This window comes from Sus scrofa, chromosome 15 (genome assembly GCF_054392235.1).
Source record: "Sus scrofa isolate SSC_HxYL_T2T_F1_AM1 chromosome 15, Sscrofa_HxYL_maternal_Yorkshire_Landrace_v2.0, whole genome shotgun sequence".
NCBI lineage: Eukaryota > Metazoa > Chordata > Mammalia > Artiodactyla > Suidae > Sus > Sus scrofa.
The window spans coordinates 146,418,444-146,437,664 of NC_139397.1; the positions used below are offsets into that span (position 1 = coordinate 146,418,444).

At 54.5% G+C, this 19,221-nt stretch overlaps 1 protein-coding gene across 19 annotated transcripts in view; it reads left to right on the top strand.

The window, feature by feature from the left end:
• The window catches only part of ARMC9 (armadillo repeat containing 9), a 170,559-nt gene extending 154,033 nt beyond the window's left edge, over nt 1–16,526 (top strand). For 11 of the 19 annotated variants that reach the window (XR_014830205.1, XR_014830203.1, XM_085000636.1 and 8 more), the window contains 4 exons: nt 1,968–2,104; nt 6,746–6,875; nt 14,132–14,301; nt 15,707–16,526. Coding sequence is in view for 13 of the 19 variants with exons in the window: in XM_085000636.1 (XP_084856762.1) it covers nt 1,968–2,104; nt 6,746–6,875; nt 14,132–14,301; nt 15,707–15,729 (460 nt within the window). In the remaining 6 variants the exon portion in view is untranslated. Of the gene's footprint in view, nt 1–1,967; nt 2,105–6,745; nt 10,164–11,611; nt 11,899–14,131; nt 14,964–15,009; nt 15,107–15,301 lie in introns of those variants that run through there. The other 8 variants (XR_014830204.1, XM_085000635.1, XM_085000639.1 and 5 more) reach the window with 3 other exon arrangements.
• The last annotated feature ends 2,695 nt before the right edge of the window (nt 16,527–19,221 follow it).

The following is a 19,221-nucleotide window of genomic DNA, read 5'->3' on the forward strand; positions in this document are numbered from 1 at the left end:
CAGCCCACGTGACCTGGAGGTGTCTTCAGTGAGTGATGCTGTCACATGGGTGACCTCCTAGTTTCTGACCCTGTAGGACCCTCGGCATCTGTCGCAGTTGCTCTTGCTGACCCCACGCCTGGTCACTCTCCCACCTCCGTCCCTCAGCCACTGTGGGCCAGTCCCCGACTCGCAGCCTCTCCCTCCTGCCCTGCTGAGTTCTGCAGGCCTTGGAAGCTCCCCCTCCCATCTTGCTGGTTCTCTGGTTCCCAGTATGCTCAGCTGACACCTAGATATTTCACTTCGGCCCGGACTCGCCCCCACGCCCCTGGTGCCAGCCGTGTCCCTCCAGCACCCCCAAGGCAGCATTTCCTGTATGAACACCCTCTGCTGAGCCCCCTGCTTCAGCGAATGGCATTTATACCCCAAGAGACACGCGCCAGGATCCCATCCCGAGGGCCACCCAGCCCCCCCCTCCCACCTGCTTTCCTGGCTCTGGTCCTTCCTCTCTGCCCTCCTGAGCCACCTCTTTCTCCCGAGCTGAGCAAAGCCTCCTGACCGTTCTTGCCCCGGTCCGCCCTCCACAACCCAGTGATCTTTCTAGCACGTCGTCATGGAGTCTCATTTCTGCGACTCCTGTTTCTCTTAGGGACTGAATCTAATCAAACCCTGGCTGCCCCCCAAGCCTTGGTCCTCAAAGCCCCAAACTCCCCAGAACACCCTGTACCCTTCAGCCTGCTTTTTTTTTTTTAATGGTGCCTTAAACCTTTCTATGACAATACAGCATAAGTATATGCTTTTTTTTTTTTGGTCTCTTCACCTTGCTGGTGGAGCTACCTCTGCCAGGAAACCTTCCTTCTTTTGCAAATTCGAGGGTTTAGGATTGGCTGGGTCACACACACACAGGCTTTCTTTCCTGCCTCACAGGGCATTTAAGTGTCTGGCTGTCTTTGCTACTGGAATTGACATTCGAGAACAGCCTTTTCATGGGGCCCAACCGTAGGCAGGCCTGGTGCATGCTGCCATGGTGTGTCCCCACCAAGCCCTTGCTGGAGTTGGTGGCTCATGTCCCCTTGTTGAAGGGGAGTGAGTGCCCTACTTCTGTGGGCTCGCTGAAGAACTTTCCTTGGGGTGCAGGCTGACCCAAGGTGCCACCCCACATCCTGTCTGCTGTCTGTGATGCTCTCACCCAGACCCCCTGTCTCCCGCAGGCTCCTGATGCGTGTCTGCTGGATGGAGGGGTCTCCACCGACCCAGGGGCCAGCATCAGGCCCTGTGCACACCATTAGGTAGCACACCAGAGAGTACGCACGTCTTGTTCTGCCTGTTGTCACAGCTGACGTGACATGTCTTTTCGGATTGAATTCATCCCTTGGCTAATCTGCTTCATCCTTGGAGGAAAACCCAGAAGACTGGTCCTTGAAACTCTGTGGTTGAAGTGTTATGCTCCCATGTCACCCAAAGCCAAAAGATGCAGTTGTGTGTTTTGGAAACATAATAAACCGTATTTCACCGTAAATGCACAAGAGCTAACACGAGTGACGTAAGGACACGTCCTTGTTTCTCACAGATTTTTTTTTTTTTTTTTTTTTTTTTTTTGTCTTTTTAGGGCCGCACCCACAGCATAGGGAGGTTCCCAGGCTAGGGATCGAAGTGGAGCTGTAGCCGCAGGCCTACGCCAGAGCCACAGCAACACGGGATCCGAGCCGCATCTGCAACCTACACAACAGCTCACGGCAACACCAGATCCTCAACCCACTGAGAGAGACCAGGGATCAAACCCTCAACCTCATGGTTCCTAGTCGCATTCGTCTCCTCTGTGCCATGACGGAGACTCCTCTTACAGAGATTTAATGTCTGTCAATATTTGTTAAACAAAAGACTTTAAGGTGCTTCTGTTTCCTGTATTTGCAATGCTACGCAGTAGCCAGCAATCAAATATCTCCTAACTACCCGTATTTATTGCTGCTTTCTGTTTTCTCCTCCAGGCTGGAAGACCGTCCCATCCCTTCTCAGACGGTGCAACACGCCAGAAATGGCTGCCTCCCATCCCTGCCAAACGCCCACCTTCCTGTCTGCAAGGGGGGCAAGCCTGGTGCTTCTGAGCCTTGCATTTCCTCTTCATGTAAGAACACTGGCAGCATGTGGGGGGCAGCCCTGGGACTGTGGGCAAATCCGAGACTGTGGGCAGCTCTGGGACTGGGGAGCAGCCCTGAACCTGGGGGCAGTGCTGGGACTAGGGAGCAGCTCTGCGACTGGAGGGCAGCTCCAAGACTTGGGAGCAGCTCTGAAACTGGGAGGGCAGCGCTGAGACTGGGGAGCAGCTCTGGGACTGGGGAGCAGCCCTGAACCTGGGGGCTGCTCTGGGACAGGTGATGCCTAGAATCTTATGAAGCAGCAGCAATTACAGACCCAGAACAGCCTCATACCTGCTCCAGAGAAGCCCTCCGATCTCAGCCACTGCCCTGTGTCATGGAGGCCCAGGGCCTGTGATCGCACAGCTAGACCTGACCCTGGGCTTGTCCTCCAGACCTCTGTGAGAGCCCTATGTCCAGTGTTCACGTCTACAAGCTATTATTTGGCCAAGATTTCTGATTGGGAAAAACTGTATTTAGTTTAATGTGATATTTTGAAGCAGGAATCTCAGAAGGACACAGATCTATGACTCTGTGACCAAGCTTTAAGTTCCCCCAAACTCTGGTGCTGCGATGGTCAGCCACATGTTAGAAGGCTGGATTGAGTCAGAAATGTGCGACTAGGTGGAGTTCCTGAATCCGACCAGGAACCATGAGGTTGCGGGTTCGATCCCTGGCCTTGCTCAGTGGGTTAAGGATCCAGAGTTGCCATGAGCTGTGGTGTAAGTCACAGACGCAGCTCAGATCCTGTGTTGCTGTGGCTCTGGCGTAGACTGGTGGCTATAGCTCTGATTTGACCCCTAGCCTGGGAACCTCCATATGCCATGAGAGAAAATGGCAAAAAGAAAGAAAATGGCAAAAAGAAATTTAAAAAAGAATAAAAAAAAGAAAAGAAATGTGCGACTAGGGATTTTGAAGCATCTAGTCGAGTTCACCGGAGATTGATGAGGGGAGAAAATCTACTTTTTAGATGCCAGAAAAAGAAAATATGCTTTGAGTTAGAAATGGGCAAAGGTTGTTTTGTTTTGTTTTGTTTTTTTAATTTTCAAGAGGAAATTAAAAGGATATGAACAGGTCCAATAAGACTCTAATCTCCATTCAAATAGGAAAAACAACAGAGGAGCAGGTCAGATTCCAGTTCCAGAAACATCTGTGAGCTTTTGTATCAGACGCTTCTGATCCCTGATTCCAAGCAGTAGGCCTGGCACAGAGCCAGAAGAAAGTCTGGCTGTTTGGTGACCCGGGGAGAAGGTCTCTTGATCATAAGCAGTTTTTCAGGTTTTGCCAACTTTGATCATCTGTTATTTTACAGGTGTTTTTGTTAGAGCTACAAATATTAATATGCCTTCTCTAAGAAATGATCAGCTCAATAATTTATCCAGAGTTTCTGCTACCTGGTGGGGGGTTTAGGTGGTCTAACAATTTTTGCCAACTTGACCTAATGCTCTTGAGTTTAAAATGATTTCAGGAGTTCCTGTCGTGGTGCAGTGGTTAACGAATCCAACTAGCAACCATGAGGTTGCGGGTTCGATCCCTGCCCTTGCTCAGTGGGTTAACGATCCGGTATTGCCGTGAGCTGTGGTGTAGGTTGCAGACGCGGCTCGGATCCTGCGTTGCTGTGGCTCTGGCCTAGGCCAGCGGCTATAGCTCCAATTAGACCCCTAGCCTGGGAACATCCATATGCCGAGGTAGTGGCCCAAGAAATAGCAAAAAGACCAAAAAAATAAATAAATAAATAAATAAATAAAATAAAATGATTTCAAATTCTGGAGAATTCCCATCGTGGCTCAGCAGTAGCAAACCCAATTAGTATCCATGAGGACAGGAGTTTGATCCCTGACCTCGCTCAGTGGGTTAAGGATCTGGCGTTGCCATGAGCTGTGCTGTGGCTGTGACATAGGCCAGCAGTTGCAGCTCCAATTTGGCCCCTAGCCTGGGAACTTCCATATGCCCTGAGCGCAGCCCTGAAAAAAAAAAAAAATTATTTTAGACAAAATTTCTCCCTTGGAGAAGCCAAGTGGGTAGGTTAAAGGTTTTCCCGAAGTCATTTAATGAGTGTGGTTTCCATTTCTGCTGGAGATTCTGTTCTTTCTTCCTTGCACCGACCCCTTGCCCCATGCATGGACCCCATCTGGCCTCGCCGCCGCCGCCGCCGCCACCCTCTCTTCCTCTTCTCACCCCGCCTCCACGCGAGGATGCGGGCGCACAGGCTTCCACTGATGTGCTTGGAATGCTGTGTTGAGCCTGCTTGTGAGGCTGCGTCTGGCTGCCACCGTCGAGGGAAGAAGGGGACAGCAGCGGGCTGCGTGGCCGTCCTCATCCTCGCTGTCTTCACTCCTTCCCTGGCCACAGCGCATCTGACTCCCTCTTGGTCCTTCTGTCCATCCGGTCCTGCGTCTCCCGCCTTTCCCGTCCCTTCTGTGCTCCTGCCCACCCTCGTCCCCCACTCCCATCCTGGCCTCGCCCCAGGTCCCCTCACTTGTCCCTTGCTACTGAGGCTGGCCTCCTGGCCTTCACTCCACTCATGCCAGGAATGAATGCCCACACCTCGATGCCACCCCCTCTCTCCCCCCCCCCCCGGCTCCATGGCCCACATGTCGGGTTTGTTCAAGGTGCCCCTTCACACCTGTGCATTGCCCACACTGAGGCGTGGCTCACGATGAGGATACTGGCATCCTCAAACTGCTTGAGCAGTTGAATGAGGGGCCAGAAGGTACATTGCTTCTAAGCCAAGGACCCAAAAGGATATAGTTCCCAGAAGGAAAAGCCAAGAATGCGATTTCTGATTTCGCAAGGTACTGGCCTGAGGAAAGCTGATTCTCATTTCCCCGTCAGCCAAGACCAAGATATCAAAATCACATGCCTCGTCCATGGGCCCTGGAGGGAAAATGCCAGCCCTGTTGGAAATGAATTACCAGGCAGGGAAACAGTAGTTGGTCCCCGGAAGCCTCAGGTGCGGGCTCACGGCTGCCCTTCTCCCGCCCCCAGCTCTTCCAGCAGCGCTGTTTCTGAGGGGGTGGGGATGGGGGGGCCTCTGAAAGTCAGCAAGAGACACTCGGGGGCTGGCTGCTGCTTGGTGACTGAATCAAGAGGACCTCAGAGGGTCTCCAGAGAGCCCAGCTTGGTTCCTCCTTCCTCTTGCCAGGGGGCTTTGCCGCTGCCACCCTCCATCACCTGCCCAGGAAAGCGATCCTGACCCTGGAGGCCTGCCCTGCCCGCCCGCTGGGCTCCGTCTTATCACATCATTAACTCATGGGATTTTCCGTGTATGGCCCAGCACTCGGGTGCGGGTCTGCTCAGCTGTTTTATACGCTGAAGTCTGGTCTCCTGGGCCTTATTATCAGCCCATTGAGCAGAGAACACAGACAGGCTGGCCAGTTGCCCACTGCTAGCAGAGCAGAGAAGCCTGAAGTTCTTGTTCCGGTCCCAGTTCTGGATGGCGTCTGTCGCCTGTGGATTGTAAATAAAGCCACAGCCATTGGGTTCCGTACCAGAAGCTGAGTCCTGGTTTGGGTCGAAAGGCAGTTATCTGGAGGTCAAAGCTGTGCCCTTTACTGCAGGTTTGAGGAAACCTGTACGGAAGATTCTTTAAGCTAAAGCAGAGGCCACATTGCAAAGATGCTAGAAAGATCTTTTTTATTCTTTTTAGGATGAAACCCATGGCATATGGCAGTTCCTGATTTGCAGGTCAAAACAGAGCTGCAGCTGCCCCCCATCCCACAGCCACAGCAACACAGCTATGCGGGATCCTTAACCCACTGAGCAAGGCCAGGGATTGCACCTGTATCCTCAGGGATACTAGATCAGGTTCTTAACCCACTGAGACACATGGGAGCTCCAGCTTTATTTTATTCTTTTTTTAATGAAGGAGCTGCAAGGAGCTTGGATTGAGGAAGCAGTGTGTCCAGACTCTGTCACAGTGTCGCTGTGACAGGGACCTGGACCCCCTTTTGCGGTAGCACGAGGAGAGGAGAGGCGGGGCTGGAGGAGGAGGGGTCCATGTCATCTGAAATACGGAACAGGCCTGTCCCCTGACCCTTGGGAGGGATTCTCGGCAGTGTCACCTGGGACCACCCCCGTCGCCCCCGAGATCTTCGGGATGACCCAGCTGACCTGTCCCTGCTCGTTGACATCAGAGATGTTTCTGCCCCTGTGGAAGACTGAGGGATTCAGGCCTGAAGGATCCTGTGGCAGCTCAGGGTGAAGAGAGCCTCACCTTGAACTTGAGTTTCAGATGAACTTGAAGAGTTTCTCAGTGTGCCTCTATGGCGCCGTGTGGTGGTGCTGAGCCGGGGCCCAGATCACGAGTCTGGGTTGTGTTGGTTTTTCCCTGGGGGGTGGCGTGGGGGCACGGAGGGCAGCAGGGACCGTGGTCTCCGCTTCCTGCGCTGCGCGTGCTCCTGCCAGCGCATGCCCATTGCCCCCTCAGGTGATGAGTGCATTCAGTGCCCGTCTGGCAAGGTCCCAAAAGCTGCACAAGTAAACAAGTCCCCGTCCATAGGCGCCGGGGAGCCGTCAGGGCCTGGCCTGGGTTGTGTGCTTTTCTTGGCTTCACGGCCCAGCCCCGTCCAGAGCATCCTCAAAGGGCTTCCAGAGCAGAAGTCAACGGAGCTCTCTCTCCTCCTCCCCAGCCGCCGTCGATGCCAAGCCTGGAGAGTGGTTGCCAGCAGGACGTCAGGGAGAGGCTCGCCTGCCCCCAGCAGGGTCCCCGAGCCAGCCGAGGGAGCTGCCCCGGGCCCTGGACAGTGGCGAGACCACCAGGTAGGGAGGGGGAGTGGGGCCGGGATGGTTCCTGTGAGGCCCGGCCTCCAACCACGGAAGCAAAGGAGCATTTCGTGGGTGCTCCAAGTGCGGTTCTGAGATGCCCCGGGGGAGTGTGGCCCCCACACCTGAGAACCTCAGAGCCCAGGAGGAGGGCCCTGCCTCCTGAGAATCATTGGTTGTCAGACCAGGAGGAGAGAAAACTTAGAAACTTGCCCGAGGGGCTAGTTTTAAGAACTGCCCAGTGAGCGTGTATGCGACTCAGGGTGACTCCAGGGCCATGTCCTACCTTAGCCATCTGCTTTTGGAGAAGGTGGCGTGGCGGGAAGAACAATGAAGAACGAGGTTAGTGAAATGGTTTGGCTCCCGTATCATTTTCTGAAAACAGAAATTGGACCCCCCCCCCCAAAAAAGATGTTTTCTCTTCCTCTACCTAATGAGCACAAACTGGCGCTTGAGGGGTTACCAGTGATTCTTTAGAGTCTAGAAAGGTCATTTTTTTTTTTTAAGGCCACACCCGTGGCATATGGAGGTTCCCAGGCTAGGAGTCTAATCAGAGCTACAGCCGCTGGCCTACACCACAGCCACAGCAACGCCAGATCCGAGCCACACCTGCAACCCACACCACAGCTCATGGCAACGCCAGATCCTTAACCCACGGAGCGAGGCCAGGAATCGAACCCCAAACCTCATGGTTCCTAGTTGGATCTGTTTCCACTACACCACGACGAGAACTCCGTCAACTCTCATTTGAAGTTGGGGGGGGGGTGTCTTTTGAGGAGGAGGAGGATGGAAAGAAGGGAAAGGCAAGAGCCCCGTTGTCCACCTCCACCCCCACCCCCTGGCCCCGGGCCTCCTACCTGCCAGCCCTTCCCCACCGCCACCTGCTCCTCACCCAGCCGCTCCAGGCCTTCCTCCTGCCTGACCCCAAGGTCCAGTCACACAGCACGTCCCCTCGCAGGGGCACAGAGCCCACGGCGTGGTCACATGCTCCATGACTGTCTCCCACGGTCCTCAAAGACAGGGGCCCCGTGTGGGGTGTTTGTCCCTCTGTTCCCACGCCTGCCCAGAGCCAGCGCTGAGAATGGGCGTTGGAGAAAAATCAGGAGGAGGAAGGAGAGCGTGGCTCTCGGCCTGCTTGATCGGGGCTGTTTGTCCCTCGCCTTCCCCCAGCCTCTCTGTCCGTCTCTGGGGGGGGGGACCCCTGGTCCCGGAAGATGAGTTGGCTGGATGGGCCCTGGCTTGCAGAGGGAGGCTGCGGAAGTGGGTACACAGTAGACAGGGATGGTAGCCTTTAGTGCTTAGACTTGGAGGTGGTTTGAAGATAATTGCAGCTCCAGCGGTTTCCAGCAACTGGTCTGGCTGTGAAATTGCCTTCCTGGAATCCGGGGAGTATAAAACTTCAGCGCCCCGCCACCCCCCGCCCCCATCCCACAGCCTCCCGACAGCCAAGTTGTCCGTTGCTTTTTTCTTTCTGCTTTTTAGAATCCTTAGCTCCGAGTAGCTGTAAACCAGGCTATGAAAATCACTTTTAAAAAAACAACCAAAAAAAGCATTTATCCCAAGAAGAGCCACAGTGCTCTCCTAGAAAATCCCAGGCCAGGATCAGAAGCAAACAGTGTCTAAGGTTCTGTCTAGACACAAGTATTGTGGCTTTTTTTAAAAAAATAAGAAGTCTTAAAAAGAAAAATTTTTTAAAAAAAGGAGGAAAGAGGTGTTTTTTCATTTTGTTTTGTTTTTTTCTGCTTTTTAGGGCTGCACTTACAGCACATGGAGGTTCCCAGGCTAGGGGTCGAATCGGAGCTCCAGCTGCCGGCCTACACCACAGCCACAGCAGCGCCAGATCCCTGGCCTCGCTAAGCGGGTCAAACCTGCATCCTCGTGGATACCAGTCAGATTCGTTTCCACTGCACCACAACGGGAACCCCAGAAAGAGATTTTACATATGTCTACATGTGTGTCTTTCCCAGCTCACATAAGACAGCTCATGACAATACATACGGTGCGTTTAGATAAAGGAAACTCCAGGCTCAGAACCAGGAGGCCAGGACTGTGAGGGTAGCTCACACACGGGAACTGTTGCTGAGTTTTTCAAATTTGCCTTCACCTGGCCTGCTCTCTCCCCAGCCCACCACCCCGCTCTGGCCTTGACCGAGAGCGGGTTATGAACCCTGATGAGCAGAGTCCACCCGGGGAAACCCCCCGGGCCTTCCTTTGTACCGTCTTCGGACCGTGTGTCTCTCTCCGGACACCTGAAGAGACACGGGCCCCTCTGCCGTGGGGATGCTCAGCTGCGGGATGATGACTCAGCAGCATTCCAAACCCAAGGAAAGATTATCTCCAAAAGCCTTTGATGGCTACTGCCTTCCGACACAATGTTCCTGTTGATGAGCAGAGACAATATAAGCAGCCCAACCTCTCTAATAAATAATCGCCTAGCCTGCAGGGCACCTCCCAATGTACCAATATATTGAAGTTGATCTTTTTCGAGGACCCAGCACCAGGCGCTCCTGTAGCAAATTGCATTTTTCTGAGGCCTGCCATCCCTGTGCTCTTTCTCCTCTGCCCTCCTCTGGCCCCCTCTCCTGCCAAACCATCACCATTTGCTGGCTCTGGCTCCTGGCTGGGTCCAGACTGCTGGCTCCCCATTGGGGGTGGGGCTCAGGGGCCTCTCGGGGGCCAAGCTGACCCCCGCCAACTGCCATCCATCCCTGCCTCCCACAGTGTCCTTTCCCGGGGGCTCTGGTGTCATCACGCCTGTAGAGTTGAGTGGCAGCAGCCAGCACCCTCAGTCAACACCGCCACCTCCTGCAGCCCCTAAGGTGGTTTGGAGAACTTCTTGGGGCAGAGGAGGGGAAGGGAGGCGCTGCCAAGCCAAAGGGTGGCTCCCTGGTGTCTGCCAAGGGCCACTTTCTCCAGTGCTGGAGGGAGGAGCCAGCCAGAGGGAGCCTCTGTCTGAAAGTGCTCTTTTCCCAGCGGCCGCACTACCCTGGCCAAACAGGGCCATGTCCTAGGAGGCTGGCTCGCAAAGGTGTATGAGGCAGGGCCTTCCAGAGAAACAGAACTAACGGGGAGTGTGCACACAGAAAGATTTATCTTAAGGAGTTGGCTCGTGTGATTGTAGAGACATGGAAAGTCCAAAATCCCCAAGGGATCAGATAAGGCCCACCCAGATTCTGGAGGGCTGTCTGCTTTACTCAAACCCCATCGATTTAGTTCTTTATTTGTCTTTTTAGGGCCACACCCATGGCATGTGGAGATTCTCAGGCTAGGGGTTAAATCGGAGCTGTAGCAGCCGGCCTACACCACAGCCACAGCAACGCAGGATCTGAGCCGCATCTGCGACCTATACCCTATATTGCGGCAAGGCCGGATCCTTAACCCACTGCGCAAGGCCAGGGATCGAACCTGCATCCTCATGGATGCGCGTCAGATTCGTTTCTGCTGAGCCACGACGGGAACGCCAAAGCCCTCCTATTTAAGTGTTAGTCTCATCCAAAAATACTCGTACAGAAATACCCAGAAAAATATTTGATCAAATACCTGGGTGCCATGGCCCCACAATGTTGACACATAAAATTAACCTGCACAACAAATTTTTTTTTTTTTTTTTTTTTGGTCTTTTTGCCTTTTCTAGGGCTGCTTTCCGAGGCATATGGAGGTTCCCAGGCTAGAGGTCCAATCGGAGCTGTAGCCACTGGCCCACACCACAGCCACAGCAAGGTGGGATCCGAGCCGCGTCTGTGACTACACCACAGCTCAGGGCAACGCCGGATCGTTAACCCACTGAGCAAGGGCAGGGATTGAACCTGCAACCTCATGGTTCCTAGTCGGATTCGTTAACCACTGCGCCACGACGGGAACTCCACGTAACAATTTTTATACACATTGCTAAGTGCTCTCCAAAAGGGTGTGGCCCATTCTGGTTTCCCTGTCTTGGGAGGTTATAGCTTCCCGCCCCGCTGCCCAGACCTCTCCCTCCACTTCCTGCCAGCTCCCCTCGGCTGCCCCTGACCCTGCAATTTGACCTTGCTGCCCGTGGGCTCTAAAGCCCCATGGGGTGAATTGGGCCAGCCTTCCTGGGCCTGTACAGCTAGCTGCTTCAAATCCGGGTGCCCTGTCCCATGGCCCCGTGATGGGACATCCCCAGGTAACCCAAGTCTGACCCTCTGCCACTGCCACTGCCACTGCCAGAAATAACTCCAATGTTCACCTAAGTGGTTTTACCAGCATCTCTCAGTTGTTCCTTCTTAAAGTGTCGTGGGGCTACATTTACAAACAGTCAAGGAAGTTCCTGTTGTGGAGCAGTGGTTAACGGATCCAACTAGGAACCATGAGGTTACGGGTTCAATCCCTGGCCTTGCTCAGTGGGTTAAGGATTTGGCATTGCCATGAGCTGTGGTGTAGTTTACAGATGAGGCTCAGATCCTACATTGCTGTGGCTCTGGCATTGGCCGGCGGCTACAGCTCCGATTAGACCCCTAACCTGGGAACCTCCATATGCCATGGGTGTGGCCCTAGAAAAGGCAAAAAGACAAAAAAACAAAAAACAAAAAACAGTCAAGGAGTCCCCGTCATGGCTCACTCGTAACGAACCCAACTAGTATCCACAAGGTCTCAGGTTCAATCCCTGGCCTCACTCCATGGGTGAAGGCTCCAGCATTGCTGTGAGCTGTGGTGTAGGTCACAGACACGGCTTGGATTTGGTGTTGCTGTAGCTGTGGTGTAGGCCGGAGGCTACAGCTCCAATTTGACCCCTAGTGTGGGAATTTCCATATGCCGCATGTGCGGCCCCTAAAAGCAAAAAGAAAACCATCAAGATGGGAGTTCCTGCTGTGGCACAGTAGGTTAAGAACCTGCCTGCAGCAGCTCGGGTCACTGCAGAGGTGTAGGTTCAATCCCTAGCCCAGCACAGTAGGTTAGAGCAGCATTGCCACAGCTACAGCATGGGTTGCAGCTGTGGCTCGGGTTCAGTCCCTAATTCCATATGCCATGAGTGTGGGCATTGAAAAAAAAAAATAAAGATGGTAATTTTTATGTTATATGTATTTACCAAAGTTTAAAAATAACTAATATCACTGATAAAAATATCAAAATTAGGAGTTCCCGTTGTGGCGCAGCAGAGACGAATCCGACTAGTCATCCTGAGGTTTCAGGTTCGATCCCAACCTTGCCCAGTGAGCTGTGGTGTAGGTTGCAGACGGGGCTCAGATCTGGCATTGCTGTGGCCGTGGGGTAGGCTCCAATTCGACCCCTAGCCTGGGAATCTTCATATGCTGCAGGTGAGGCCCTACAAAAGGAAAAAAAATAAGAAATAGACCAAGTAACAGATTCTCGTTGTTATAAAGGGGGAAGGCATATGTAGAAATATAGAAATGAATCCTAAAACCTATGCCGCTTCCTCCCAAGTCCCCGTAACCCATTTACAGGGACTTTCCACAGCCGGGCCCAGGCACAAGCTCACTGAATCTTCAGAGCTGTCCTAGAGAAAACACTTTACAGGTGGGGAAACGAGGCTTCCAGAATGTCAGCAAACTTGCTCACTCTCAGTCACCAGCTAGAGAGCAGCAGCGCAGGACTGAGCGTCTGGGCCCCCCCCCCCCCCGCCACCAGATCCCACACTTCCCGCAGTCCCAGCTTCATCCCCTAGCAACTCCCCCCCACCCACACACACACTCCCACTGCCCACCGGGGAGCCCTGCAGTGGGTGAGCATCTCCCTGTCCTGGAGGTGTGGCAGGGGGACCTCACTTGCCGAGTTCACAGTGTCTGCTGGGCACCTCCTGCCTGCCTGGGGCTGAGCTGGCACTTACAGCAGCTCGTTCAAGGGTCACCACAACCCTGGGTGACAGCCCAGGCTTCAGAGTGATTGTCAGGAAAATGGGCACATGGATAGCAAAGGCCCCAGAATCAGGGTTGAGCAAGTCTGTGGCTCTGTGACAGTCGGGCTGGACGCGGAATCACATCCCCACCCCCAGCTGCTGTGGCTGTGGCGGCTGTGGTGGCTGCAGCGCTGGAGGAGCTGGCTCCAGGGCCTGGCCTCCTGTGTCTGTGAGGCTGGTGCTTTAGGCTGGGGTCCTGCGGGCGGCTGCAGAACAGCTGGCTCTAAGATGCCACGGGGTTCAAAGCTTGGCCTCCCTGCCTGCTTGTTATGGATGTGACCTTGGAAAAGTGTACAAACCTGGAGCCTCAGTTTTGCCATCTGAAGAATGGGGTCATAATGGCTGCCTCACAGGATTGTTTGGGGGCTAGATGTCACCTTCTCAGTGATGCCTTCCCGGACTACCCCAGCTAAAATCAGTTTCCAATTGCCACTGTGATAATCAGCACCAACTTAGTGGCATGAACAAACAAGATTTGTTATCTTAGAGTCCTGTAGGTTAGCAGTCCTATGCGGGTCTCACTGCACTGGAATCAAGATGCCTGCAGCACAGCTTACTTTTTGGAAGTCTAGGGAAGAATTGCTTTTCCTTCCTTTCTGGCTGCTCATGGCCTCCCTGGCTGCTGGCGCCTTCCTCCACCTGCAAAGCCAGCAGCCATGTGTCTCTGCCTTTCTTCCACAGCCATTTCTCTGACTCCTGCCTCTCTCCCCCACTTTTTTTTTTTTTTTTTTTTTTTTGTCTTTTCTAGGGCCAAACCCTGAGCATATGGAAGTTCCCAGGCTGGGGTCTATTCGGAGCTCTAGCTGCTGGCCTACGCCAGAGCCACAGCAACACCAGATCTGAGCCACATCTGCAACCTACACCACAGCTCACAGCAACGCCAGATCCTTAACCCACTGAGCAAGGCCAGGGATCGAACCCTCAACCTCATGGTTCCTCGTCGGATTCGTTAACCACTGAGCCATGACAGGAATTCCTCTCCCCCACTTTTAAGGGCCTTGGGCCCACCCCAGTGATCCAGGATAACCTTGGATCTGCAGCCTTAATCCCCCTTTGTCATGTGAGGTTCCGGGGGTAAGAGGTGGACCCAACTGGGAACCGTTACTTTGCCAGCCCCAGCTTTCCTGACTATTCAATCCAACACTTTAATGCTCCCCCTCGTTCCTTGCTTCATCTCCCCCTGAGCATTTATTCCTCTTTCATCATCTCCCTCCTCCCCTAGACTGCGCTCCATGGGGCAGGGATTTATGCCCCTGGGTGCCCTGCCCCCGCCCCACCCCAGGCCCAGGACAGCGCCTGCCTGGCATCTGTTAGTGCTCTGAAGCAGGCACCTTTCTTCCTCCAGTGACTCTTGATTTTGCACATTTCATTCCAGGGAATTTACATCAGGCTTCCCCTACAAGCCCCGGGCCCCCCGCACCCCGGAGATCCTGGACCTGAACCCACCCAAGGCCCGGGCATCGGCGCTGTCCCCGCAGTTCTCGTGTGGCTCCCAGCAGGTCAGCCGCCCGGGCTCCACAGCCTCCTCCACAAGGAGCCTGCAGAGTAAGTCAGCCTGGAGGGAAGGGCCCCGCTTCTCTAGCCTGTTCCCACTCCTCCCATCCCACCAGACAGAGCGGAAAGGCCTGGCTTCCCTCCCGCGGGACCAGGGCCCTGGCCAGCAGCTCTCTTTGCCCCAGGAACTGGTTCTTCCTGAAACTTTCTGTTAATGAAATTGCCCTTGGCCTCAGGGGTCATAGAGACACCCTCGGCAGGGCCGCTCAGAGATGAGACCCCCCCCTGCGTGGGGCTCGCATGGTCAGCCCTGAAACCCAGACCTGCCTGCTCTTGGCAGCCTTGAAATCACACGGGAGCACAGACTTGGCAGAGGGATCGGGGGTGGGTGGGACCCAAAGGGCCCCACTGTGTCCTTGGGGCCGCCCTCTGCCCCTTCTGCTTGCTGTAAAGACCGCTTCTCTGTCCCCTCCCAGTTGGCCATTTGACCAACCTCCTCCACTCCCCAGCTGAGCCAGGATCTTTCTAAAGGGCTTTCCTAAAACTAAGGGGAAAAAAAAGAGAAACCAGACAAAAGAATGCCAAGTGTCGTTGGAGTTCCCGTGGTGGTGCAGCAGAAATGAATCCGACTAGGAACCATGAGTGTTGCGGGTTCGATCCCTGGCCTCGCTCAGTGGGTTAAGGATCTGGCGTTGCCGTGAGCTATGATGTAGGCCACAGACACAGCTCAGATCTGGCGTGGCTGTGGCTATGGTGTAGGCCGGCAGTTGTAGTTCTGATTAGACCCCTAGCCTGGGAACTTCCATATGCCATGGTGCAGCCCTAAAAGGACAAAAGACCAAAAAAAAAAAGAAAATGTCAAGTGTCACAAAGTCAGTCACACTCAGGATACACGCAGGCCAATGGCCTGCCACCCCCTCCCTTCCTGGCAGGGCCCCTGAGCTGGAAGTGTGGGTAATGGGCCAAGGCTGGGAAGCCAGGGGGCCCTCCCTCTGCTCTCAGCGCCTCTGCTGGGAATCATACAGCGGAGCCTCCATCTCCCCGCCCGCAGCGCAGGTCGAGGGTCCAGAGGAAACACCCGCAGACTCGGGGAGAGCTTGGCCAGGAGAGAGCCCGCAGGCCTCCCCATCCCACCCGGCGTCCGGCTCAAATACCCACAGGAACAGCACCCGGGGGTGATGAGCCGGCCACGCCCCGGGCTGGGTGGCAGCAGATCCCATCCCTGGGTCCCCACAGACACAGGGGGCCGCTGCCAGCAAAGCTTCTGTGTGCCCACACCAAGCAGGAAGAAGCTTGGGCACCGCAGTCAGGCCCTGGCCGCAGAGCAGGTGACCCAAGGAGCTTCTCTGTGCTCTGTTTGCACAGAGCCTGTTGAAAGGAGGGCTTGTGTGGGACAGAGGGGCTCTGTGCCGAGACCGCCCTGGTGCTGGCAGCTTGCTCGGTTCTTCTCCTCCAGGCAGCCAGTGTCCCAAGAAGTGAGGATGCATTCCCTCCCCAGTGTCACCGTCCCCTCGCCCCACGACCAGCCAGCTTCCTGCCCCCGGCCAGCCAGCAGCAGCTGCAGGTGACCACTGTGAAGGGCCAGCTGTCTACAAGCCGCAAGGTGGCTTGAAGAGGACAGCCCTCCAGGGGTCCAGGAGCAGCCCCACCGCAGCCCGTGACCCTGAGTCCGGCCACGATCCTTCCTGTCCCCCCCGGCCCCGCTGTGGGGGGCAGCCGAGCCAGACCCCCGGGGCCAACCATCTCCATCCTTCTCCTTCCATCTCGGCAGCTGGTGAGGCAGAGCCCAGGTGAGACAGGACGTTGGCCTCAGGGGAAAGCAACCCTCCTCACCCGGACCAACCACATGGAAACGGAAGGAATTTAGAATAAGGGACACTCATTCCCAGGCCGGCGGCCTGAGCAGTGGACTTGATATTTTTCTCCTCTTTTAAAATCTGCTAAAAATATTGTAGGCTCCCCTCGATGGCTGGGAAGCCGGCTGTTTCAAAACAGCCCTGTGCTTCTGCACCCGTTTGAAGGGCTCGGAGGGTTGACCAGCTTAGAGTCATTGCCCTCCCTCCCTCAAGACTATAAGCGAAGAAAACAGTGCCACTGGCAGCGTGACCGGTTCCCGCTGGGGGAGGCCTGTGTTCCTTGACGAGGGTGACATCAGGCCCTGAGTCTCAGGGCAGAGGGAGAAACTGCACCTGTGGCGCCAGCAGTGTTCCCCCTGCAGGGAGCAGAGTCTGACCTCTCCTGAAATGGAAACTTTGAAATAAAATTCTCAGTATTTAGATGGTTTTGTGTGTGTGTGTGAATAAAATCACATGCTGTCCCCCGGGCAGTCCCTCTGTCCTGGCCATGCCTATCAGTGGAGACACCTTTGTGGTCCCACTGGACATAAACAACAACTAAGCATTGCGTTGTGGGTGGGTTTTTTTTTGGGGGGGGGGGATGTTATTTTGCTTTTTAGGGCCAAACCTGCAGCATATGGAAGTTCCCAGGCTAGGGGTTGAATTGGAGCTGCAGTTGCCAGCCTGCGCCACAGCCACAGCAACTCGGGATCCAAGTCGCATCTTGCCACAGCTCACGGCGACACCAGATCCTTAGCACACTGAGCGAGGCCAGAGATCGAACCTTCGTCCTCATGGATAGTAGTTGGCTTCCTTACCACTGAGCCACGACGGGACCCGCAGTACTGCGTTCTTCAGCGGCCTTCTGGCTCCTAGGGGAGCAGGCAGAGGAGGGAAACAGAAGAACATGGAAGCAGACGAGAGGCCAGGCTACCCCTGAGATGGCCAGCAGCCCAACCTGGGCCGGGACCCTGGGTTCATCTCGAAGAGTTCTTGGCGCTGGTGCAAGGCTGGGCACGTCAGGACTCTGTGGTCGTGTGACTGGCCCATCTTGAGTCTCTGGAAATGTGTGAGCCTCTCTCTGTCCCTGGGGAGGAAGGCCGTGCAGGACACTGCCTCGCCTTCTTGGGGATGTCAGCCTCCCGGCCTCTGCACTCCTGACTTGATCGCTGCAGGAATAAAGAGAGCACAGACGCTTCTCTCAGAGCTGCTGCTGTGGACAAACAGGAAGGGAGACAGCAGGTCCCTGCAATGCAAGCGCTCAGTGGAGAAACCTTGAAAAGGCAGAGTGTTTGCAGGTGGACCACGGAGGAGCATCATGGGAAAACCTCTCCCATTCTCCCCCGCAAACCCACTCCCTTCGGATTCCTCAGATGCCGCCGCCTGGCACAGCCTTTCCCTGCCTTGGCGAGGGCGCCGCCCCAGCTCCAGAATCCAGAAGGAGTGGGCAGCTCAAGGTTGACACGCACTGTCCCCCAATGCAAGGCTGACCTCTCTTTCTGCCTCAAGCCTATGTGTGAGCGCAAGTCTGATTTGTAAATGTCTGGCCATTTGGGATAAAAACAAACAGGCAAACAAAAAAAACAAAAGAAAACAAAAAAACAGAGGCAGACTACACTGAGGTCATCAGGTGTGGCCTGGGTGATTCTCTGGGGAGAGTAAACATGGCCTTGACCTCTGTACTGTACCCTGGGGGAGCCCTCCTGCAGGAGCACATTTCCACATCCCAAGGCTGGTGGCACAAAAAAGACTTGGTAACATATTAACAACTTATTTGTAAACATTCCAGCTCTCTGTTGGCCCAAGGGAAGTGGGGTAGGAATGCCGTGGCGGGGGCGGGGGGGGTGGAGGTCAAATACACAAATTAACCAACACGTTTTCATAGGTCATACAGCTCCTCGAATTTGCGCCCATGAACCCTCCCCACCAAGAGGAGCCTGTGGAGCTTCTGAGAATGGGGGGGCCTTCAGGAGGGTCCTTCTGCTCCTGAAAGCTGACCCCAGCTTTCCGGATACTTGGTCCCCTACTTTGTCCTGGTGAGAACTTGCTCTCATGTGCTTCATTCATGCACAACAAGGTGGAAACGTCCTGGAGTTCCCATCGTGGCGCAGTGGTTAACGAATCCGACTAGGAACTGTGAGGGTTCGGTCCCTGCCCTTGCTCAGTGGGTTAACGATCCGGCGTTGCCGTGAGCTGTGGTGTAGGTCGCAGACGTGGCTTGGATCCCGCGTTGCTGTGGCTCTGGGCGTAGGCCGGTGGCTACGCTCCGATTCGACCCCTAGCGTGGGAACCTCCATATGCCGCGGGAGCGGCCCAAGAAATAGCAAAAAGACAAAAAAAAAAAGAAAAAAAACATGGAAACGTCCAGCAACATGCAATGATGCCCCTCGGTGGGCCTGCAACAGGCAGTAGAGGTCTGCCAGCCAGTCAGATGCCAGGGGCCGCTCAGTAGGTTGGGAAGGATTTGGCCCAAATCGAAGGAGCTAAAACATAAATTAAAAAAAAAAAAACAAAAAAAAAACAGGCATTCCCATCGTGACACAACGGAAATGAATCTGACTAGGAACCACAAGGTTGCGGGTTCAATCCCTGGCCTTGCTCAGTGGGTTAAGGATCCAGCATTGCTGTGAGCTGTGGTATAGGTTGCAAACTCGTATCTGAAGTTCCCGCTGTGGCTCAGCAGAAATGAATCCGACTGGTATCCATGAGGATGCGGGTTCCATCCCTGGCCTCACTCAGGGGGTTAAAGGATCCCACATTGCTGAGGCTGTGGTATAGGCTGGCAGCTGTAGCTCTGATTCGACCCCTAGCCTGGGAACCTCCATATACCACGGGTGCGGCCCTAAAAAGACAAAAAAAAAGCGCAAGTAAATTAAGATTAATGCAAAAAATCCATGACAAAGTATCAAACTTTTTAATAAAAACAAGATCTGACCCTGTGCTTGTATGACCCTATCTTGCCTGCAGAACCCTAATCTCAGTCCTGATTCCAATAAAGCTTTATTTACTTTTTTTTTTTTTTAGGGCCACACCCGTGAAATATGGAAGTTCCCAGGCTAGGGGTCCAATCGGAGCTACAGCTGCCAGCCTACACCACAGCCTCAGCAATGCGGGATCCTTTAACCCCCTGAGAGAG